Source organism: Ooceraea biroi, chromosome 9 (genome assembly GCF_003672135.1).
Source record: "Ooceraea biroi isolate clonal line C1 chromosome 9, Obir_v5.4, whole genome shotgun sequence".
In the NCBI taxonomy this organism is placed as follows: Eukaryota; Metazoa; Arthropoda; class Insecta; order Hymenoptera; family Formicidae; genus Ooceraea; species Ooceraea biroi.
Window position 1 is genome coordinate 9,564,251 of NC_039514.1, and position 24,393 is coordinate 9,588,643.

The following is a 24,393-nucleotide window of genomic DNA, read 5'->3' on the forward strand; positions in this document are numbered from 1 at the left end:
CACTAGGCAGCGCTGCACATTCATCCTCCCCCGCCACTCAACCTAACCTGACGGTCGCGCTGACTCCGCACGGTGTTGAGAGCGTTGAGACATCGAGTCGGTTTTGATTTTCGCCGATTCACGTCGCGGTCGCGTAAACAAATTTTTCGTTATTTTGACTAAGAACACGTTGCTACTCGTGCATTTTGCCGCGAGAGATGAGTTCCATCGGTACAGGAGTAAGTTACGAGTGTACGCCACGCGTTTCTCAAGATACGCGACTGACGTTTAAAACCTAACCTCTGTATTCTTTTGCAGTACGATCTGTCCGCCTCGCAATTTTCGCCGGACGGACGTGTGTTTCAAGTGGAATACGCTCATAAAGCGGTGGAGAATGGAGGGTGAGTGCCATGCTTGAGTTATCTATCACGAGTTCTTACATGCGTTCGACAGAACGGTATTTGACAAACCTGACGGTTGCATGACGCGCGTCAATTCAGTCTAGCGCTCCATTTCTGAATTATCAGCTAAATAATTTCATTATATCACTTGTTATATATTATTATTGCTATGTATATAGTTATGAAGATATTAACTGTATTAACCTTTACTAATTCCTAACATTAATTACGTTTTATTAATTAAATAATACTAATATTAACTATTACTCAATTCCTATTAATCTGTCAAAATAATAAAAGCGAGGAACTCAACGTGCCTGCATCTTGTTCAATGCACTGTTCGTTGTTTTGTTGTAGAACAGTGATTGGCTTGCGAGGAAAGAATGGCGTGGTATTTGCCGTCGAGAAGATAGTGACATCAAAGCTGTACGAGGCAGGCGCCAACAAACGGATATTCAATATAGACCAGCACGTTGGCATGGCGGTGTCCGGCATAATATCGGACGCGCGACAGATCGCAGAGACCGCGCGGTCGGAAGCGGCTAGTTACAAGTCACAGTACGGCGTTGGTATCCCGCTCAAGTATCTGAACGAGAGAGTCTCCATGTACATGCACGCGTATACTCTGTATTCCGCTGTACGTCCGTACGGCTGCTCCGTCTTGCTGGGTTCTTACGACACCGATGGACCAGCATTGTACATGATTGACCCCTCAGGAGTATCATATGGCTATTACGGCTGTGCAGTAGGTGAGCGAAACGCTGGAAGAGTCTTTAGTCTGTATGTGGGAAGAAATATCCGTGACCCATGCGTACGTTCATTGTGTAGGTAAAGCGAAACAGTCAGCGAAGACCGAGATCGAGAAGCTGAAGCTGCCGGAGATGACGTGCAAAGAGCTGGTGAAGGAGGCAGCTCGTATCATTTACCTCGTTCACGACGAGCTGAAGGATAAGCAGTTCGAGCTGGAGATGAGCTGGGTAGGCGAGCACACCAATGGCAGGCATGAGCGCGTACCGACCGACCTGAAGACCGAAGCCGAGTTGAAGGCGCGGCAGGCGATGGCCGAGGATTCTGACAGCGACACCGAGGACATGTAAAACTACACGCGTGTACAAATTACTGCCGTTAAAAATGCTTTGTATTGTATAAGCGATAAAATAACTTAAATTCACGCAGATATGCACTTGCGGTTCAAGATTTTAATAACAAGCGCAGCGAATAAAGAGTATTGCCTCTTGTTTGTAAAAAAAGCACACATCCGAGCAGCATTGTTCTCTACCCTCGATTTTTCTTTATCTGTCGTCGCACTTCGCACTTATAACTCGTTAAAGTCTTTCGACATAAATCTCGTTCGCCACCTGCAATGCTCACTGCAGTGAGTTGCGAGAGAAATGATTTCTTTCTGCGCGAAATCGTTCATTTTCTGTTAGAATCTAATTAGATACTCGTGAGAAATATTTAAATGACTTTAAGGACGAAGAGTGGGGAGGAAGCGACGTTTATTCGCAAAATCGATTGGACTCGTAGAAAAATCAAAGTACACGTATCCATGTATCCGGGAAACGACAATTATTTTGTAAAATGATAAGTAGTATATAAAATGTTACTCCGAGGACAGATCTTGTGGGAGATCATTTTTCACCCCTTAAAACATCCAAACTTCACACTTAATCTCCCAATCACTGTTGTCCTCATTTGTAACTGAAATCATGAAATATCGATATTTTGTGGTATTTTTAATGATTTTTAAGGCAATGTTGCTTGATTTAAGGTTTTTTGAAGAATGGGGATAAATTGGGAGATTAAAAATTTTTGATTTTTTTGCTTTTTTGAGGTGCTTTAGTGTGATTTTGGATGTTTTAAGGGGTGAAAAATGATCTCCCACAAGATCTGTCCTCGGAGTAACATTTTATGTACTACTATGATACCATACGTCGTAGCTCCGGCGAACTATATAGAGAACCAGATAGAATTTCATCTGCAAGAAGACGCGCAATTGTCAACGCTGCACAATAGCGACAGTATCAAGTTGTACATGTAAACGCGAACGCAGAATTATTCTATAGTTTTCGAGTAAAATGCCGCGAAACTTTATCCAGTACTAAAGAAACGCGCTCGGTAGACAATTTTATCAACGTCACTCGATTTCGAAGATAGTTCAATTCAGACTTTCAGCAACTGGAAAGACGAAAGGTAAGTAATTAGAAGACGGTTAAATCGCAACGAGACATTACTCGCGACGTAACAAACGGAATACTTAAAGTAAGCATGAAGTAAATGTAAATGTAAATAGTTTCGCATAAAAGCAAGACGAACGAATAATTAATCATGGCAGATAAATTTCTATGAACGTTTAGAAATATTCGCAAAAATTGATTCTTGATCGTGAAACAGTTCTGTCCGGCTACGTTTCAAACCCAGAACCGAAGGAAGAGACGGGAGAGGAGCAAAACTAAAGCGCGATTAAAAGTGACATGATCAAGATTGACAAAGCTCTCGCAATCCGCAAGGAAACACGGCAGGCAATTCCTCGACGAACAAGGGGCGCACTTCGGAGAAAGAAACACCAGCGATCCACGGCGCATGCTGCTCTTTCTCGTTGCCGGGGGTTGGTCAATGGTCGACCGACTGGGGGCATGCGATCGGGGGCGGCGTGACCCAGGCTTTATATAAGGGTAGCATAACTTTGAAACTCCGCCACTAGTTTTGATTGATGCGGCCGAGACGGATTTATCGTTGCTCGTTTCTCTGTTCGTCGTCGGACGATCTCGCGTCATCGCCAGTTTCCGGCAGATCTTCGTCTGGTGGCATATCGAAGACTTCCTGATCCATCACAGGAAGCATGTCTTTGAATTTGAGCGGCGATCTGCCACTGGACGACGCGTTGATCGTCGAGGAGCAAGTGTCGACCGGCATTTACATTTTCTCCGCGATCACGCTCGGTTTAATCGGTTTCTTCGGTTTTGTCCTGAATCTGCTGGTCATCCTGTCGGTCGTCAAGGACTCCAAGGCGCTATGGACGCCCAACAACGTGATCCTCATCAATATGGTCGTGAGTATTGTGCATCATATGTGCATCGTATGACAAATTGCAATGATTGATCGTCGCGCGAAAATCGATCTATTCTGAATCCAATTTCGAAATAGTAATTTCTGACTTTCACCTCGCGCTTTTCACGTTTGCATTAAGTCACAAACGTACATAAAACAAGCGAAAATAAATTATAATTACACATTTGGGAACTGAGGTCTCTTTATATATCTATACATCGTACATATCAGAAATAAAGCACATCGTGGTAATGACATTAAGAAGTCATAATATCTATCGAAAAGGATCGCGTGTTAAGGGGGGAGCCTGCTTTAGAACGTTGAAAATAAGGTATAATTTTACGAATTGTTTTGGAGAAACTATACAGCGGATCATTATAAAACTTTGATGCATTTATTAGTACATGTTTAAAGATAAAAAAATTATTTTTTTATTTGAATATATCGCCTGTAGAGGTCGTCCTGGAGGCATCTTTGTGCAGCCGGCATTGTAAATTCGTGAGCATTCTCCTGCCTCCAAATTTCATCCAAACTGAAAAATTGAAATATTTTCTCGTTATTTATGAATTCCCATCGTCGATGAACCTTTAATATTCATAAAAACATTAAGTTAAACAATTATTTTTGCATGAAAAAGTTCAAAAACTTTGCCTAAAAATCGTACTTTTGTGTTCTAAGCTCCACCATTTTGGCACTTTTCAACTTTTTTCTTCTTTCTTTGGTTCATCGACGATGGGAATTCATAAATAACGAGAACATATTTCAATTTTTCAGTTTAGACGAAATTTGGAGGCAGGAGAATGCTCACCAATTTGCAATGCCGGCGACGCGGCTGCACTAAGATTTCTCCAGGACGACCTCTACAAGCGATATATTCAAATAAAAAAATAATTTTTTTTATCTTTAAACATGTACTAATAAATGCATCAAAGTTTTATAATGATCCGCTGTATAGTTTCTCCAAAAACAATTCGTAAAATATACCTTATTTTCAGCGTTCTAAAGCAGGCTCCCCCCTTAATGCCTAATATATTGTATACGTTGTTCAAATTAAATTTGTGTTAAAGCGAAGGGAATCAACTAAAACTTGATCAATTTTGTGTTACAAGCTACAAGCTATACGTAGCCAAGCAAGTACAATACATGTGCATTTGTGCATGTATACAAATACACACATCCTGAGAAATCCAACACTTCAGTTTCACAGCATCGATATATAAGAAGTTCGTAATTAACGAAGAAATATATCTCTTTTATTGGTTTTCGTATTTTCTCACTACGAGGAGGATTTCGAAGGCGAGGAGAGCGCTGCAATTTAATGGAGCTTACAAAATAGCGACCGTGATTGTTTATTAAATGTTACCGTTTAACTTTAATTATACGTGCACGGACGTCAGCGTATTCACCCCGCGAAGAAACGATAATATTTAAAAGATTGCCATGAATAATGTCGCGTTGCAACTCTAGAATGATGTGAAATGAATACGTTTCTCCGTCACGCGATTTGCATTGTGAATTAACACAGCTAACGCGTGCCAATTTCATGTCCGACGTACGTAATTCAGCTCTGTTTGCCTAATGACTATACAATGTCATACGACGCGTTACAGGAGAAACCTAATCATTTAAAAGGATCATTTGTAACGCGTGATTAACGCAACGAAATGCGATGAGGCTGACGAAAAGTCATTTCTTCTCTACTCACTAAATGTTGCGTTGTAACAAAAGTTCGTAGCGTTGAGTTTTTGTCTTGGAATTTCACTAAAAAACGCTATGATCTTTTATTATAATTCAATAAGTCGAGAATTGACAATCGAAAAAGAAGATTATTTTGACCACGAGAAACAGAAACCTGGCAACTTTGAATTGTCATGTAAAGTCTGCCATAAGCGTTCTATTTATGTGATGTTTCTATCAAGTCGATTTTTCCTCGGCCGGAGACTACTGCGGAAAGATCATCATTTGCCGAAGAAATTTTCAAATCGGATTGCAGTGACCTGCGAAGGTTTAAGTGTCTGATGCACACATCTGAAATTCGAGAGAGCGCTCCTTGTAGTAATCGAATATTTAAAGTATTCGAGTTTTGGGAAAGACATGAGGACCTCACTCGAGAACTCATCGAAGCCACGAGACCACGTAGTAATTATCTCAAGCCGCTCGCTCTGCTTATACAATTAATTATTTCACAGCAATGATTGAAAAGGGAAGGTGCTTCCGTAAGATTACAACAATTGAATGAGACAGCGACTTTTACGAGCTTGTCGAGCCTGAGTTTTACGAGATGACCACACGCAAATGAAGCACGTGACGCAAATAATGAATGCCGCTGAAACCTGCATTAGACGAAAAAGCGTAACTCCAAATGTCAAGTCACTTCCAGCTGAAAAATAAAGACGAGAGGCAAGATAAAGCGCGTGGATTTATGTGACAGCCGTTTGTACGTTTCGTCACGTAGGCAAGGGGAATTTTTTGTCGACTCGGTGTCGCGGAAAGGAAGCGAAAAAACAAGATGGAAATATTTTAAAGTTCGCTAATTATGCGAGTATGCGAGTCACGCGTCGGCATTATCGTGCGAGCACCACGAGGATAAATTCAATGAATATGTTAAATCACCGTATGTGTGCGTTTCGTATCTTTCTCCTAATACACACGCACATAAGACGCAAATTTCAAAATTTAAATTAATTAAACTTTTTCGTGCACGCCAGATAATAGCGCGCTAATATTAACGCATCAACTTATATTGAGGGGTATAATAAACAATTTATCTTAATAAAAATCTCGCTCGTGTAATGCCCAGAGTTCTCTCAACGTCGCATGATATCGAAAAATTCAAAAAAATCATTAACGATTTTCTATTAACTTTTATTGAAATTAATTTGCACCAATTGTTTTGATAAATACGCGCAGCAACACTTTCATTGGCTCGCTGTTTTATTAGCTCTCCGCAAAACGCTATTTTATTACTCCGCGAAAAGTTTTATAAAAAGCTCTCTCTTGTAAAAATGTACGTGTTATTTGCAAACCTATCCGTTCGTATATTATTCTGTTTATTATGTAACTGTAATACCTACGAAACTGCAAATTAATGCAATTGTAAGATGCGTTGCGCTCGCAATGCATTTTATAATAAAACGTTTAAAATAGCGATCTCAGAGCGCACAATGAAATTTAACATTAATCGTATATTTATATAAATAGCTTCAAGTGTATTTATAATGCCTGGCACGTTTACTGTAACAGGTTGGGGATCTTCTAGTAGCTGCGCTAGGAAACCCTATCGCGATGACGTCGGCCATTGCGGGTACATGGTACTGGAGCCACAATATGTGTCTGTGGTGTGTATCATGTTATTTATCACATGAAAATGGATAAAAAGTTAATTTATCGAGATACTTCAGTGTGTTGCAAATTACAGTAAAAATCAAGTCAAGTTAGATTTAATCGAATTAATTAAAATCGAATTAATCGCATTTCTCGCTCCTTAAGAATCTATGGGAAACAACTCAAGATTTGTGAATTGAAACGTTAAGGCGCGCCAAAGTCTGAGTTTGAAACTTATTAAGATAGTAAAAACAATATTGTATTGTTCAAAAAAAAAAAATAAAGACTGTTCGGCTTGTATTATATAAAATACTATCGAAACTTATGATATAATGTCGTAACAAAAATGACTTATATTTGATCGGTGTTTGTGCTATGCACATGATTACAGTGAACTTTTAAATTTCAGTTACGCTTGGTTCATGACTACCATGGGGTTTGCCAGTATCGGAAACTTGACAGTGATGGCAATAGAGAGATTTCTACTAGTGGCATGCCCGATAAAGGCTGTATCGTTAAAGTAAGGTACCATTAATTATGTTATCGTAATTTAGCGTGCGACAGTCGTCTCGGTCTTTTAGATTTGTCTTCTGTACCAAGGGGAACAAGTTGAACGCATCTAAATGGTAATTATTATAAAATAACGGGCTCCATATTAAACAAGTCTAGTCGACATTCTGAAACACTCAAAATAAGGCAATGTTAAGTCTCCGCGTTACGATGAGTGGCGCGCTATAACGTTACGTAAATAAACTCCTGTCTTTCAAAATGAACATTCGCTTTCTAAATGCTTCCCATTACTTTACATGCAAATTTCTCCAAACGATTTAGCTATTTAATTTGTCTTGAAAGCGAGAGCAGATATTGTGTATATACAGGGTGAGGAACCTAAGACAGGCCACCTGAATATCTCGGCTGTTATCGGTGATAGAAAAAAATGTGTCAGACCAAACTTGCATGGTTTCGAGGGACACATAATTTGTTCTAAATAGTTTGTTATTAGGTGGACGCGTAGAGGTCATATGAAGGTCAACTTCGTTTTTTTTAATGGTATGATATGTTTTTTTACGTACCATCTAGTAGAGCGTTTGAAGATGCGCACATTGATCTACGGGTCAAAATCATTCAAGGTCACTGAAGGCTAAAGTTCTAAGTGCTAGAACTTTTTCATTTCTGAGTTTACGGATTCGCACACGTTATCGGCGAAAATGCCACATGTTGCGGTCATCTCATCATCACGGGCACGCGATTTCCGGAAAAATATAATTTTTCTCCTTTTTCTCCCACGCTGGGATGATGACTTCCACCAATGAAACACCGTCCACGGCAAGCTAATTAATTTGCGCGTTCCGCGCGCGACTTTCCATCGTACGCTTTCATCGTGTCGAGAAAGGATCGCCTGCCCGTCGCATCCGCAAAATGATTATTAGCGTCTCTGTGAGACATAATTTGCACGGTTTCGCGATGAATTTTAATTGCGACAGTCGCATGTGTTTTCCGGTACACGTTGTTTACCGTACGTGCGAGACGAGCGAGCAACAGCGCGAATACACGATAAAATAACAGCGGTCGAGACCCGAGAGGTTTAACATAAGGAATTCCTGTTTCTCTCATGGAAGAGTGCAGACATAGTCGCGTATGATTCGCGCAAATTACGTGATTAAGCGTCGTCGAGCGTAAATTACTTTGCTTTGAGATCAGGAGATGCCGCGCGATTGATACATTGCTATTTTATGTCCTTACGTCCCTCCGTCACCCCTCCGTCACCGCCCGTCCGTAGATCGGTGAAGATATCCTCCCACGCAGATTATCCCCAATTACATTTTCTAGCATAGAGAAACACGGCATCTCCTGATATTAGATAATTCTCCTCTCTATATCGCAAACCTTTAGAGCCGTTATATGCGCCTTCGCAATTAACGGCGGATTATTAATGATTTTGTTACGTGATCTTCCTTGTATTTTGCGCAAACGGGGGAAAGAGCCGGCAGGATCGAATGAATTTTGATCCGCTTTGGTAACAAATCCGTTATTCCGCTAATGAGTTTACCGGTTACACTGACGAGTAGATGCCTGATCCGCATTGCTCAGTGTTACGTTGGACGTTTTACTGCGTCAGAAGCGAGAATTCATACGTCGAACCCGCAAACGTCGGTACACGTCAAGATAAATCATTTTCCCTCTTTTGTGACCTCTTTCGTGAGAATCAACACTCATGTGAGATTAGCGCGAAAATCATACAATTATTATACTTATATTTGCGCGATGGCTAACAGAAATTGATACGGAAATCCGTCGCAACATTTCGAAACAGGAAGACAGAGAAAAAACATTATTTATTTATTAATTGAAAGCATTTGAGGAAGAATCATCAAGTGCAGATCGTGATGTCACGTTCAACGAGTCAATGAAAATAATAAGGTATTATCTGCAAAAAGGTTGGATAAACACGGGGAAATGTTGGCCACAATTCACGTTCTCCTTGTATAAAGCGGGAAGCACACTTTGGCATAAACGCATAAACAGATGCATAAGGAATTCGATTGGTCTATAAGCATGTACAATAAGGAAATGGACCAATTAAATTCCTTATGCGTTATGCCTTATGCAAAAGTCTGTGTTTCTACCTTAAGTGTTAAGTTAAGTGTTAAAGATGAAAAATGGGAAATTGCAGATGATTCTTTCTTTACGCGAATCTTTTTAGCGAGAATGTTGGAATCTTAGTGGAGCTAAAATAAAGGATTCCTTAGAAGTCCCTGGAAGATCTCTTAGAAGTTGCGCTTGAAAACAAGAAAAACTGGAAAACGAAGTCTCATTGCTCTGATTCGATTTGAAACGGGTGTTTTTTAACTTTAGTGGATGAATAAATTAGCGGCAAATTCCTCAACGCTTTACGGTTCGTTAATTATCCTTTTAACGCAATTCAATTTGTTAATCGAATCGAATGTTAACTGAAACTTGCGCAATGAGATCTTTACTCGGATCTTTATTTTATTATTATGTTTGATGTAACATGAACATTCGTGATTATCACAATTTTTCTTTCAATGCAATTACTGCATTACTGCTATCGCGTAGATTAATTAAATTAAGTTAAATTAAATAGCCAGCGAGAGAGATACAGATGTTTTAATCTACACGCAAAGTATATATTTTTATCTCTGTGCATAAAATTGCACTTTTACACGAGTATCTTGCATTTCACTAATGTCCTCATTTCTCTTTTAAAAAAATTAATGCGCACAGGATATCACATACACGAATGAGTAACAACTTAATTAATTATAGATGATAATTAATGTAGATGAAGTTTCCTTTCTTTCTCTCTCTCTCTCTCTCTCTCTTTCTCTCTCTCTCTCCTGGCTATCATAACATCGTGGTCACGTACAATGCAATGTTAATTTCGACATTTCTCGTAAATCATGTCACAAACTTACCTTCGTAATCTCGTCGTTTCTCTTATAGGCATAGTTACGTGCTGGCACTCCTGGTTTGGATGTACGCGCTCTCTCTCTCGTTACCGCCACTCTTCAGCTGGGGAAAATATGGCCTGGAAGCGGGTAACATATCGTGTAGCGTCTCCTGGGAGTTGCATGATCCCGAGACGCACAGTGGCACTTACATCGCCTTTATATTTGTCCTCGGGTTCTTCCTCCCCGTTATACTAATCAGCAGCAGTTACTGCGGCATAGTAAGGATTTTGAGGAACATGAACAAGAGGATCAGTGAGTTTTTTCTTCTTCTTCTTTTTATTATCATTATTATGATAAACTAATTTTTATTATGATTCTTCTTGCTCTTATTATAAATTATATATAGGTAGAGCGGGACTAGTTGAGCATAGGGGTAAGTTGGGCAATGTTTAATACTCGGTATCCGAAGTATGTACAGGAATGAACCTGTACAAACAAAAACGTGGCATATCAAAGATCTCCTCGCGCCTCATTTAGTTGCGGTCAATCGCTCGGGGGAACATGCACGTTTTATTCGTTTTCGCATATGTAAACTAAGATTATTATTCGAAATTAGATTTGGTCTGAATATAAAATAAAAACAAATTTGAAGAAAGTGATTTTAATATTTGTTATTATGATACTCTTCAAATTATACAAATTGAATATTTTTAAATAGTTCTCAAGTTACAAGGATATATCTTGAACAGCACGTAGGTGGGGTTGGTTAGTTGGGACACGTGGCCCACCGATGACTTAACTCCAAAGAATGTTCGCTCGCTTGTTCATGATTGCGCTGTGAAATGCGACATAAAATTTCCTGATTCATAGAATATAATAAGATAGCAGGTAAAGACTAGCTGGCGTCATTCCTTAAAAAGAACCCTGAACTATCGATAGGAAGGAAATCAACTAGTCTCGGCAGAGCAACATCTTTTAATGAAACCGAGTCGACAGTTTTAAACAACAATGACAATGTTAAATGTTAATTTTATTAAAGTTATTCGATAATATCATGGTTATTTATTTAAAGTCTATTTTTAGTTGTTCGCCTCTTTGCCCAACTTACCCCCACAAGTTGGCTCAACTTACCCCGCTAGTGGGGAACATTGGGCCACTCTGACTATTTTTATTTGAGACGTATTTCTTCTGTTGTGGACACATTTAAAATTGTTGCATTTATAATTAAGAACCCAGATGTCGAATCTTTCTTTTAACGTGATTCTTATAGTAATATTATCAATAGGTAAATAATTATGAGACATAAAATAAAAAATGGCTCAACTAGCCCCGCCCTATTATATATATGTGTATATGTATATAAGTATATAATTGCATTTAATTTGACTGACCGCACAATGCGAAACGCGAGCTCTCTCAGTTCTGAGATTTCATCGATCGGGTTTGCGAAAGGTGTTCCAGTTCCTTTCCTTCGAAATTTCGAGATACTTAAAACTCCGCGGATCGCTCGCGCAATGAGTTTTGTTAACAACGTACGTAAATTAATTACGACTCCACTTGTTCCAGGTCTGAGCAACAGACGGGAAACGAAAGTTATAAGGATGGTGTATCTGATGATCCTCGCTTTCCTGATTGCTTGGTCGCCCTACGCCGTGCTTGCGCTCGCGACTCAGTACTTTTACGTGAGTATCGATCCTATTATGACCGAATTACTGAACACGTTAGATCAAAGTTCGAGAATAGCTAATCAGCTAATCAGCAATCATGAGCCGATCAGCGTTTTGTTTGGCGGTGCACAAAATTAAATTCCTGGCTTGAAATTATCATTAGCAATTAACTCATTAACTAATTCTCAGACTATTTGCATGCGTTTGCTCTTCCACACGAAGCCAGGGAGATTTTTAGTAAATTCAGAAATTTAATAAATTCGTATACTTGTCGCGGTCTCCTCGTGTTTTTCGAAATAAAAAACAAATTTAAATTAACGAAGTTATATTTGATTTTATTCAATTTAACAATATAACGAACCTCGCTCCAATAACTCGCGCATGAAACTGACGTATGTAACAAAATTGCACTAACAAAATTTTTTTCGTTCAGCCGATGAGGTCAAAGTCGAATTGATCTTCCAGCTTGACCGCAGATCGACACGTTGTGAGCTAGTCAACGACTCAATTGATGTTTCTTCGCTTATAAGGCAGCCTTGTGTTATCTTCTTGTTGATCCTCGCTGATCCTCGCATAACACGGTAATCCGTGTATCCGTGTATTGCAGGCACGGACATCGTATATTGTGGCGGTGCTGCCCTGTCTCCTCGCCAAATCCTCTATCTGTTACAACCCCATAATATACGCGTGCCTGAACGTCCAATTCTCCCGCGCGTGGAAGAAGATGTTCTTTATTAATAAGAGCACAACTAGGAACAGCCAGCACACGGGTATGACCACATTGAACAAGAAAAAAATGAGAAATCTCAATCGACGGCAGCAGCAACAGGCGTGTCAAGCAAAAATATAAGGGAATCAAATTGCGTTATGCATTTTGATCCACCGTATGAAGCACAATGAGGATGACAGAAAGGGAGAAGATGCGCCCCGGGAAGGCGGCCATTGGTTCACATAATAACGTGAGAAATCGTTTATCATTTACTTTTAATTATCAAAGATAACAGCTGCCAGTACAGTCGCTGCCATACTCAGGTTTGATACTTTTTATCCTTTTCTCTTTTCTCATTATCGATCCACTGTCCACTTGCGGCGTGATTTCCGGCGGACACTCGTAAGGATTGCGACAAGAGAAAATCTGTCGCGAGAGACAATGTTCAATACGCGTGAGACGCGAGAAACGTATTCGCTCAAAGAACTCGAAAATTCTAACGTAAAATCCCAGCACGGGTATTGGAACATGCGTGGGAACTTACACATGCAAATCAAGTCCGGTTCACCGTCAGAATTCATTACAGAGAATCCATGTAAAATAAATAAAGGTCAGCCAGAGTGATTAAATAAAATAAATTAAATTAAATTAATTTTATTTATCTTCATCGATTGTTCAATTCGAACGTCCCTCGTTTCGCGTGTTTCACTGTTAATCAAATTTTCTGTTAATCAAATTTTTCTGATTGTAACGTAATAAATGACGATATGTATCGATCTTCATTCCCCGATTTACACGCGAAATTACCTCTATCCTGGCGAATTTTCATTCCGCCCACGGCATGCAAAAGAGTCAAGTTGGATGACTGCCCGTCAGGCAATTAGCTACATCGGATATTCATCTGAGGAATGTTTAATATAATTTAACGAGATAATCAATATATTATCAATATATTAGGGGTGTGATTTAGTTTTGAGGGTTTTTTTTGCTCAAAAACGCATGTATTTAAATATGATAATGAATGAATACCTTAATCAAAATATTTTCCTTCGTTTTCTATCACTTTTTCCCATCTTTCTGGCAAGAGATGGATTCCACCACGATAAAATCACTCTTCTTTTCAGTTGATCCATTCGTCGACGAATTTTCGCACTTCTTCGAAATTATGAAAGTGTGTATCCTCTAAAGCGTGTTGCATCCACCGGAACAAATAATAATCGCATGGAGCAATGTCCGGAGAAGACTTGCCATTCAAGCTCTAATAGTGTTTGTTTCACTGATAACGCAACGTCAGGTCGAGCGTTGTCACGAAGAAGAATCACTTTCCGTCGTTTACTCGCAATTGCTGGTCGTTTTTGGTCCAATGCTTGCTTCAACTTGTACAATTGGTGTCGATAACGATCAGCCGTGACAGTCTCATGCGGATTTAACAGCTCATAGTACACTATCCCACCAAATACAGAGCATTACTTTTCAACCGTGAATATTGCGTCTCGGAGTGGATGTTGATGGTTCGCCTGGATCCACCCATGATTTTCTGCGTTTCGGATTATCAAAATAGATGCACTTTTCATCCCCAGTAACGATCCGAGACAAAAGACTCTTCTTTTTTTGCCTGGCGATCAACGAAATGCAAATGTTCAACCGGTTCGCAACGGCACTTTCCGATAATTCATGTCGAACCCATTTCCCTTCTTTCTGAATTTTTCCCATTTCATGTAAATGTTTGGTAACTGTTGTACGATCAACATTTAATGCTCTGGCAAGTTCTGAAGTGGATTCTGTTGGATTTTCGTGCAATAATGCTTGCAAATCTGCATTTTCAAGCTTTCTTGGTTGTCCCGAGCGTTCTTTGTCCTTCACATCAGTATGACCACTTTTAAAGCGTCTAAACCAGTATTCACACGTCTTAATTGATGGGGCAGAATCACCATAAGTTTCCACAAGAATTCTATAACCGTCAGCCGCAGTTTTCTTTTGATTAAAAAACAAAAGCAACTCATGTGGAAAATGCTGTTTCGGAAGTTGCATTTTTACGATGATACAAACACGACTGTTATTGCATCTATTGCTATAATGCTACTAAATGTCATGGATAATGTCAATACTGTAAGAAAGAACAGTTATCGGAAACAGCTATTGGAACAAACTGACACTACAGCCATCTGTTACAAAACCCTCAAAACTAAATCACACTCCTAATACAATATAACGAAAGAGCTCATCGAATTTCTGAGAAAGAACATCGCTGTGCTGTGGATGCGAAGGAAACGCGTAATCTTCGCAGGATCGCATAGGAGCGCCAAGACAGATCCGAAAAATAAAATCACTATCAAAGAAAGGGAGATGTGCGTTCACCTTAACGAATAGCAATAATTATCTCACGCGAGCGTGCGGAAAAAATTGCGATGCGGTGATGATCGTGGCGATAATCTGTTACGCGACTGTTGAAACGCCGACGCAGCACGTTGCGTGTGCGCAAAGAACGCGTACAAACGCGCGCGTAAGAGGCGTTTGACACGGGGGTCCTCCATGAGGTACCAACGGGGGTCCCCAATGGAGTCCGATATTGTGCCGAGGCGAACGATCACGCGATCGCGTTACACGAGCGGCCGCGCGGAATCGAGCGAGCATTACGATTCGTAACATGCGCGATCATGCTACATCGGAGAAAGTGAAATCGCAAGGAAAATCTGCTCGGCTGGTGCACTAGGCGCGCGCTCGCACTTGCTGCGAATTCTTTTATTGACGTTACTCTCCACCAGCAGAGACTTCGCGCCTCTCGTGTGGATCAAAGAATTCTCTCTCTCTTTCTTTCGCCGCCTCGGGCTGTGTCGAATTGATCGCTAATAAATTCTTACCACTGCGAGAGATTCACCCGATCATTAATGAATGTGAATGTCAAAGTCGCTCGAAACGTCGAGTGATTTTTGAGAGTAATTTTTGAATTCGTCGAGAGTCACTGAAAGTCTGCGAGATTTTCTTCCATAAAATACAAGTTAATCTGTAAAATGCAAATCATCCCATAGAAACGCTGATTTATTTCATAAAAACACAGCGGCTTCTCTTTGTTCGTTTTAATTATCGGTGCTCTTTAAGCCGCATTTTGGCTTTCCATCGTCCTAAACCGGAAAATGCGAGTAAGTGGGAAGACAATGTGCGAAATACATGTGCCAGCATAATCGTAGGAATGATAGAAAACGCACTCTTCAGAGGAGAGCCATAGTTTTTGATTAATGCACCCTTCCTTCTCGCGCGAGCACTTTTAATGGTGGCAAATTATTTGATGCCGCAGTACTCAGTAGCAACGATTGAAACGCAAGTACCAGCATGCTCGTTAACTCGTTTCGAATAACAATTACGGCGATATAATGAGATCCCGAGAGAATTTTGTTTATATTCCCATTAGCACTGTTATTTTCACCGGCGTGGTGCGATTTCATCTGAGAGACGATTGAATTCTGGCGTGACACCGTGTACATTTTCCGTTATTCGTTTTCACGTGTATTTTCGATACACGCTTCTACCTCACATTACCCTTTCACCTATTACGGAATATTCCAACCTCACGATGTTATGCAAATTCAAAACCGCTAGATTATTGTTCCTGTCATCAAACTTTTACACCGCGGTGAAATGCTCCGCGAAATTATTAGACAGTGCAATTATATCGGAATTTGATTCGCACGACTGAGTTACGTGGAATAATTCTATATAACACTAATTATGTGAAATGATTCCATCACGCACGCGCGCGCGCATTCTTAAAATGGAAATAAAACTCTTTACGTAAATTGGAAGCTCGTCATGTTAATGAACAAAATAAACTGTACAAGTTTTCTAATGTTCTCATAATTAATCAAATTAACGCAACGGTTTATCAGACTGATGTTTATCTTGTACGACGAATAATAGGCTACATGTTGAGAATTCACACGAAACACGTCGTACGAGCGCGCGATTGCGAAAGTAGCTCTCGCTTATACTGCTAAGATACGATAATCGAGGTTAATCACCTGTTTAACTCACGATCAATTTGGTACGATTAATTATACGCATGCTTGTACGTCGCTGTCACGTTTCTATGATCCTGCTTGATACGCGCGGTATGCGCCTGGCTGATTGAAGGTTCAATCTGTATGCACGCCGATACAAAGTGTTTCACACTTGTCATGATTAAATTTGATTTAATTTAAGTTCGCTGACTGGGAGCATATACCCTCGAGAAAAAGATATCGATGTCGCGAAAATTTAATCTCATCTTGATCTTTTTTTTAATTTAATCTCTCATTGAATTTTAATGAGCGAAGTCGCAATACGCGCGCACTACATGCGCAACGTTTATCGAGTCGCTTAATGCACTGCGCGCATGCAAAATCCCTGGGAAGGAGAGCAAATGCAAGTTCGACGAGCAGTAATCCAAGCAGCGTTAAGGGGGGAGCCTGCTTTAGAACGCTGAAAATAAGGTATATTTTACGAATTGTTTTTGGAGAAACTATACAGCGGATCATTATAAAACTTTGATGCATTTATTAGTACATGTTTAAAGGTAAAAAAAATTATTTTTTGATTTGAATATATCGCTCGTAGAGGTCGTCCTGGAGAAATCTTAGTGCAGCCGCGTCGCCGGCATTGCAAATTGATGAGCATTCTCCTGCCTCCAAATTTCGTCTAAACTGAAAAATTGAAATATGTTCTCGTTATTTATGAGTTCCCATCGTCGATGAACCAAAGAGAGAAGAAAAAAGTTGAAAAGTGCCAAAATGGTGGAGCTTAGAACACAAAAGTACGATTTTTAGGCAAAGTTTTTGAACTTTTTCATGCAAAACTAATTGTTTAACTTAATGTTTTTATGAATATTAAAGGTTCATCGACGATGGGAATTCATAAATAACGAGAAAATATTTCAATTTTTCAGTTTGGATGAAATTTGGAGGCAGGAGAATGCTCACGAATTTACAATGCCGGCTGCACAAAGATGCCTCCAGGACGACCTCTACGGGCGATATATTCAAATCAAAAAATAATTTTTTTATCTTTAAACATGTACTAATAAATGCATCAAAGTTTTATAATGATCCGCTGTATAGTTTCTCCAAAACAATTCGTAAAATTATACCTTATTTTCAGCGTTCTAAAGCAGGCTCCCCCCTTAAGCCCGCCGCCGATAATAATTACTCCGATTAAGAATTTTACGTAATTCGCTTTCTGCGTACGACTAGCTGCGTTGCGTTGTATCGCGAAACCACGCACGTGCGTACACGGCGCACATTGCAGAATCGCAGCCCCTCTCGCCGAATGGAATACAGATAATCTACTAAGCCGTATGACGCCTGCCTGGCCATTAGAATCATCCGAATAAAGTCATTGCACTGATCGCAAACGAGCGTCGATGGAACATGCAGCGACGCAGCATCGGAAATTCGCGCCTCAGAAAAAAGCAACTTCGCAACCAGCACTCGCCGGAAAGCGCGGTTAGTCTCGTCCGGTTCGCCGGATTATTACTGCAATAAATATCGTAATTGTTAGCGTCAGCAATTAAACTCATTAAACTGCTTCTCGTTCTTGGTTAGCCATGTTCGGGGCGTTCGGCGCGCGCGATACCTTTCCGCCCCAGAAAAAGGGGCAATTGCAGCACTCTGCGCGAACGGCGAGACCTTGGCAGCAAGATTCATTAAAATCGGCCTATAACGAAGTGCGAAATCGAAATCCTTTGTACGAGCCAGCTAGTACTTGACTTGCCTGAGAATCGCGAATGGATGTCAGCTCGAGGGCCATCGGCTGTGCGCGGCACACTTTCGCGCGGAGCGCGCTAAGAATCGATAAGCCAAAACGAGTGTAACGAGTTTAACGCAAGTGAGCCGATGGCGATAGTTGTGCACGGTGAGCATTAATAACTCTAGCAACGTTAAACATTTACTTTTCCTCCGAAGGAGTTTCCTCCGCGCGAGACCTTCTTCTGGAATAATAATAGCGCAGTTCCGGCCCCGGACTACATTAAAGTCTCGCTTCATTAAGCTGGGAGTATCAGCTTACTGCTCGTTCATCGCAACAAGGAAGTTCATTAAATCGCCGATTGCCGTATCGGGTGTTAATCGCACTCCCGTTCGTCCGCTTCGCCTTTGACGCGAGAGATTCGCAGTGCCCGCAACGGTCAACAACATAATATTATTTTATCGATTACATTTCACAGTTAACCGATGCAATATCATCAATGTTTGGATGCCAAGGTATGTTTAATTACAGATAGCTATGAAAAAGATAAAACAGGATTACAGGACAGTAATATAGGGTATTTTTATTGTCATATTTATTGTACATCTATTGGAACATCCAATTTCGATATCAAGAGGTATGTGTGTATGCAGGGTTATATATTTTTTACATATCACACAAAACATAGAAATAGATGAAAAGAGTAAGCAAATTAAATAAAATGCTTTCAAATTAAAAACAAAATAAGGCAGCGATCTATTCAGTACATCATTATGTATCTACATCTTGCACATTTATTTCTAAGTACAGCTTTATGTTAAACATTCTCGAAACTTGTTCCCCCTAAAAAACACTTTTCCATTATACAGGGTGAGGAACCTAAAACAGGCCACCTGAATATCTCGGCTGTTATTGGTGATAGAAAAAAATGTGTCAGACCAAATTTGCATGGTTTCGAGGGACACATAATTTGTTCTAAATAATTTTTTATTAGGTGGACGCGTAGAGGTCATATGAAGGTCAACTTCGTTTTTTTTAATGGTATGATATGTTTTTTTACGTACCATCTAGTAGAGCGTTTGAAGATGCGCACATTGATCTACGGGTCAAAATCATTCAAGGTCAATGAAGGCCAACTGCAAGGGAAATTAATTTACTTTATATTCCTTAGAGTTCTCTGCTATTAAAAATACTGTAAACTCAGAAATGAAAAAGTTCTCGAGTTAAAAATTTTTTTCTTTTCCGAGAAGTTCTGAGTTATTCATATCATTATTTCTTATATTGCCTAGAGTTCTCTGCTATTGAAAATACCGTAAACTCAGAAATGAAAAAGTTCTAGCACTTAGAAATTTTAGCCTTCAGTGACCTTGAATGATTTTGTCCCGTAGATCAATGTGCGCATCTTCAAACGCTCTACTAGATGGTACGTAAAAAAACATATCATACCACTTAAAAAAACGAAATTGACCTTCATATTACCTCTACGCGTCCACCTAATAAAAAATTATTTAGAACAAATTATGTGTCCCTCGAAACCATGCAAGTTTGGTCTGACACATTTTTTTCTATCCCCAATAACAGCCGAGATATTCAGGTGGCCTGTTTTAGGTGCCTCACCCTGTATACGAGATAAGATGCTGTCGAGCCAGTCAAAGAATTCAACATCATTAAAATTAATAAACCGAAATGTTTGAACAGAGAATTGATCGAAGATCGCCACGAATCGCCACGCGATATCTTTGTCGGCGATCGAAATCACGGAAGCCGATCGGTTCGTTCGAGCTAACCGGACGTGTGCTTTGCTACGCCCAGATATATTGAGCGGAGAGAACGCGCCCAAGAAATCGACGCGTGAAAGAATTTCGCGATACAAGCCGGCGCGTCGCGTCACTTTCTACGGCGGGCGCCGAAAATTCGAGCTCGGCTGCTCGAGACGAGAAAACGACGGTGCGAAACCGGATATCGCCCAGATACGCGCAAGCGTGGTACCCGAGAAACGCGGGAGAAGGAAACTTGTCCTCGGGAGCGACCTGCGAGGACGAGGACGACGACGACGATGAGGACAAGGACGTCGATTAACGAGGGCGCGCTCTCATTAATTGACGGTTTTAATTCTGCTGAAATCAGAGGAGCAAATTAATCACTCATGCATGACACGATCGCAAAGACACGCGTGGAATGCGTTTACGAGTGGATCCACGAAATAGAAAGTTCTAAGGAGTCGCTGAACCGCTCATGGGAGTTCATCAATTTCCGCGTCATCGGCGACACTGTTGCTTTACGTTTCGCAATTCCGCTCGTTTCGTTTCCGTCCGTTCCACCGCGTGAATTTATATTTCACGTCTCTACTGGGTAACGGTATGTTTCGCAATTTTATTTGATCAGGTAACGCCACGCTGCCTGGAAAGTGGGCGTAAGCTCTCGCTCTCAACGCTCTTGAAAATTTCATCGATCGCGTCAATTGATAAACTGAGCCGCGCACGTTCCATTATATGTCGTTAATCTAATTTCACAAAGCGATTGAGCGGAACGCAAAGCTGTGTTACCGAAGATTCGTCAATGACATAGCGTACACAGCGTGTTATGTAACACTGGATACAATATCACGTGCACTACAATTTATTACGAGTTCGCGTTACAAGCGATATTATCGAGCAGTATGACGGAATCGGCTCTCTTCTCTCTCTGTGCGGTTCAGTCAAATAATACTTCAGCATTCCGCTACATCGAGTGCACGATTACCGGTCAATACGCGTACGGGAACGCGAGCGTGCGCGTGCACTACCGCGACTATCCGGTCGCGGACGGAGGAAAGTTCGGTTATTCGTTACGCAATCACCGTGATCTTCACGGAACGAAGATCGTCCGACGATCCGATTTCGCGCGATAAAGAAATCTCTTTCTACCGTTCGTGCGACTCCAAGCCGAATTTAAATCGGAATCGCACGAATCCGGGAACAATGAGATCAACGAGCGGCGCACTCTTAAAAGCCGCCGAGACGAGCGTGCCTTTCTTCTCGCAGCGTTTTTTCGGCGGTCCCTCTGTGCGACAGTACACAAGCGGATACTTTAGAAAGTTACCTCGATAAAAGTCGCGTGCTCTTCGTCCCACCTGATGAAACCGTTAATCCTCGATTACTTTCTGCGTGACGAAAATCCGGTTGATCTCCATATAAGAATGCTGCAACAATGCAAACAAGCATTTGAATGACATCTCTGTGTGCAGAGGGGTGAGAAAGGAAGATGGCAAGATCGAAATAAAATCGCAACGAACCGTAAACCACGACAAAGAGTCCATCTCGGCTACGGTGGAAAGCTAATGGCGTTTAATGCGAATAAAACGTCCCGAGATCTCTCGGCGTAACGCTCGCGCGTAATGGTCCACGTGACGCAAGTAGTTTTCATGTTCGTCATTCGATCTGGTCTCTGCGGATCTTTCTTTTTTCTCCCAAAAGGGGAGTGTTTCGTTTCTCTTCCACGAGCGTGCAACCTGAATGGACGGAGTCAGCCAAGAAACGTAGGCAAATCGCTGTCGGTTTATCCCACGATCTCACCGCGATAACATCCGCCACGAAACGTGCGAAGCAAAACCAGCTTCAAGCATGCTACTTTCTTGCTTGTACCTGTCAGCTCGGAGCGCAAGAGACCGCCTCGCCGATGCTATCGGGAGAGGACACGAGCGCAACAAGAGCGAGCAGGACCAGACGAGTAGAACGTCACTTCCTGATCGTAACGTCGTGGATCGACGAATATCCTGGCACGCTCAAGCATGTCGAGCAAACAAAATGGGAAAAAGTCGTCGATCGATGGCAATAGCTGCAGCAACTCGCTTCCTTTCCCTCAAAGACGAGCGGAAACCGCCGCGCGCCAACCACCGCTGGACCCCCGCGAAACAGCAAACGCGGGCAATTTGGTGGTTCGACGACTTGTGAAACCGCGCACCGGGCGCGCGCGCGTAAGCGAGAGATCGCAGTCACTCGGCGAGCAAATAACGAACCACTCGTCGATGAGAAACGTCAGCCGGGAAGTGCAGGAGTTCCAGGGAATTCCGGCGAGGCCCGGCAACAAGATCGCGCGATAATTAACGGTCACGCCAGGCGCACCGGAAGACAGCCGGCAAGCGAAAAATCGGATCGATCTCCGTGATCGCGCCGAAACATTCGGTCGAAATCGACCGCATCGGCCAGGCGACTCGAACGGAACCGAACGTTGAACATTGCGCACTGTCGCACTGTCCCGGTAAGTTTCGTCCGCTCGCACGGGGCATAACGGACGCCACGATCGGACCAGTGAAATCTGTCCTAATTCTCCGAGCGGCCGTTTTCGCCGGGCCGCTCACACGTCGAGATCCTCGCCGCGTCGTAATTCACCGGGCACACGTGGTGACCGCGAGCCTGACAGAGACTCGGATTGAAACGATGACGGATGCGTTACACAACGGGAAATTATCATAATTCTACGATTGCTTCGAATACCAGCGGAAGTAATCAGAAGACATCACGCACTTTCCTCCGCAGAAGCATCAGCGGTCGCAAGGTTGGGTCGAAATAACGCGAAATCGATGGGATTGCGACTCGCAAATCGTCGGATCTGCGCGCAAAAACTGCGCGGATTTCACGTCGCAACATCGGCACTAAGCAAATTACACTTAATTCGAGCACGTGCGTTTCCAAGCTCATGTAGCTACCGGTCGGGCTCTAAACCGCGTCCTGTCGTTAGACCTCGAGCTCATTCGATAGGTACATTCGCAGGCGAAAACGACAACAAGAACTTGCGCTCATTGCGCGGATTCGGAATAACTGGAAATTATCTGGTTAAACGTGTGTGTAATCGATGCGAATCGATCGGATGGAAAGAAAGAAAAAGAAAGAGAAAACGAGAAAGAGAGAGAGGGGTGGGGAAGAGTATCGCGATAATATCACCAGTAATCACTGGTAAGTTGTTTGCGATTTCCAAATAAAAGAAAGTCAATCCACTTTAGATCGAACGATATTCTTGGAAAAAAGAATTACACGAATCTCGGTCTACCGAGTAGATTCGCTCAGCTGGCGATATTATCGAGCAAGATGATATCACCGATCCTTAATGGAGAAATTAACGGCCAGGTAACGCGTGAAGTGACGTTCTGCAGAAAGCATCACTGTATTTACTTCACTGCCGAACAATTTATTCGTGGATTATTTCGATCAAAGAGCAACCAGTAATAATAAACAGCAATCAGCAATAAGTAAACTCATCTTGCCGCTTCGATAACGTTATCTTGGTAATGTATTTGCTGGGAAGGTTTGGCGAAACGGTTTTATTGACTCAACGACGACGTGCAATCAAGCAAGCGCGGTTTCTCATTCGAGGAGATTGTTTGTTTCGAATCGACGAGCAGCCGCTTCTTCGAGAGCGGTAGGTGCGTCCCGGGAAAGACATCAGGCATCTTCGGGCGCACGACCGGCGACGAGGAACGTCTTGGTGGGAGGCGAAACTCTCTCTAGAGCTCAGCTGATCATTAAAGCTGCCGCTGGCACACAGTCAAACTTTCACGCTCGGCGATACGCGAGCCTCGCGAGCGAGCAACTTTGCCGTCGCCGCTATCAAAGTCCCAAGTTCCGCGCCGCGAGGATTCGGAAAGGCCGCGCGATTTCGCCGACGCGGGGGTCGGAAGTGCGGCAGAGATTGAAGAAAAATCGCGGCGTGAGATCGCGAAGTCTGTTCACAGCATCGAAGTTCCCGATCTCCCGCGCGAAATCTCCCGAGCTTCGATTCCTCTTCTCCAGCCGGATTCCCTTCCGCCGAGAGTTTCTGCGTCATCGACTCACTCTCGGGCACCTAATTATCGGAACCGATAACCCGATTAGCGGACCAGGCGAGCCCGACGAGAGAAATCGTTTGTGCGCCACTCGAGCGGCAAGTTTTACGCGACTTTTTTTGCTCGGTGACGAATTACCACGGATTTGAACGTTAAAGGGAGGTAGTGCGAAACACGGGCGGCGCACAGCTTCTTTTTCTCGTTTTGCAGAGTCCAACGAGAAGCTGAATTGTGACTTCTGTCATTTGTTTGATTTCAAATGATTGTCTGTCCATATCACGTGGCGTGAGTGCATCAAGGGTTTCACGCAAAGAGAGTTAGGAAAGGTGGAACC

At 42.0% G+C, this 24,393-nt stretch overlaps 2 protein-coding genes across 6 annotated transcripts; both read left to right on the forward strand.

Moving 5' to 3' along the window:
- The first annotated feature begins 44 nt into the window (after nt 1-44).
- LOC105284676 (proteasome subunit alpha type-3) lies at nt 45-1,995 on the forward strand. The gene is made up of 4 exons (XM_011348360.3): nt 45-218; nt 298-380; nt 738-1,129; nt 1,209-1,995. The coding sequence occupies exons 1-4, from the start codon at nt 198-200 to the stop codon at nt 1,475-1,477; spliced, it is 765 nt and encodes a 254-aa protein (XP_011346662.1). The 5' UTR covers nt 45-197; the 3' UTR covers nt 1,478-1,995.
- Nucleotides 1,996-3,057: 1,062 nt separating this feature from the next.
- LOC105284683 (green-sensitive opsin) lies at nt 3,058-24,388 on the forward strand. 5 transcript variants are annotated; one of them, XM_011348394.3, is made up of 6 exons: nt 3,058-3,432; nt 6,675-6,769; nt 7,165-7,275; nt 10,221-10,480; nt 11,735-11,850; nt 12,443-13,326. In XM_011348394.3, exons 1-6 carry the CDS (start codon nt 3,223-3,225, stop codon nt 12,683-12,685), a joined length of 1,035 nt encoding a protein of 344 aa, XP_011346696.2. In that variant the 5' UTR covers nt 3,058-3,222; the 3' UTR covers nt 12,686-13,326. The 5 variants fall into 5 exon arrangements, with proteins under 5 accessions (XP_011346696.2, XP_011346697.2, XP_011346700.2 ...); XM_011348395.3 differs by having other exon boundaries at nt 12,301-12,568; XM_011348398.3 differs by lacking the exon at nt 12,443-13,326 and adding an exon at nt 24,270-24,388 and having other exon boundaries at nt 3,059-3,432.
- Nucleotides 24,389-24,393: the final 5 nt, after the last annotated feature.

Coding starts and splice junctions, on each gene's coding strand:
- LOC105284676 (XM_011348360.3), top strand. CDS start 198: ATGAGTTCCATCGGTACAGGA. Junction 219..297: donor TGAGTTCCATCGGTACAGGA/GTAAGTTACGAG, acceptor ATTCTTTTGCAG/TACGATCTGTCCGCCTCGCA. Junction 1,130..1,208: donor CTATTACGGCTGTGCAGTAG/GTGAGCGAAACG, acceptor TTCATTGTGTAG/GTAAAGCGAAACAGTCAGCG.
- LOC105284683 (XM_011348394.3), top strand. CDS start 3,223: ATGTCTTTGAATTTGAGCGGCGATCTGCCACTGGACGACGCGTTGATC. Junction 6,770..7,164: donor AGCCACAATATGTGTCTGTG/GTGTGTATCATG, acceptor TTTAAATTTCAG/TTACGCTTGGTTCATGACTA. Junction 7,276..10,220: donor ATAAAGGCTGTATCGTTAAA/GTAAGGTACCAT, acceptor TTTCTCTTATAG/GCATAGTTACGTGCTGGCAC.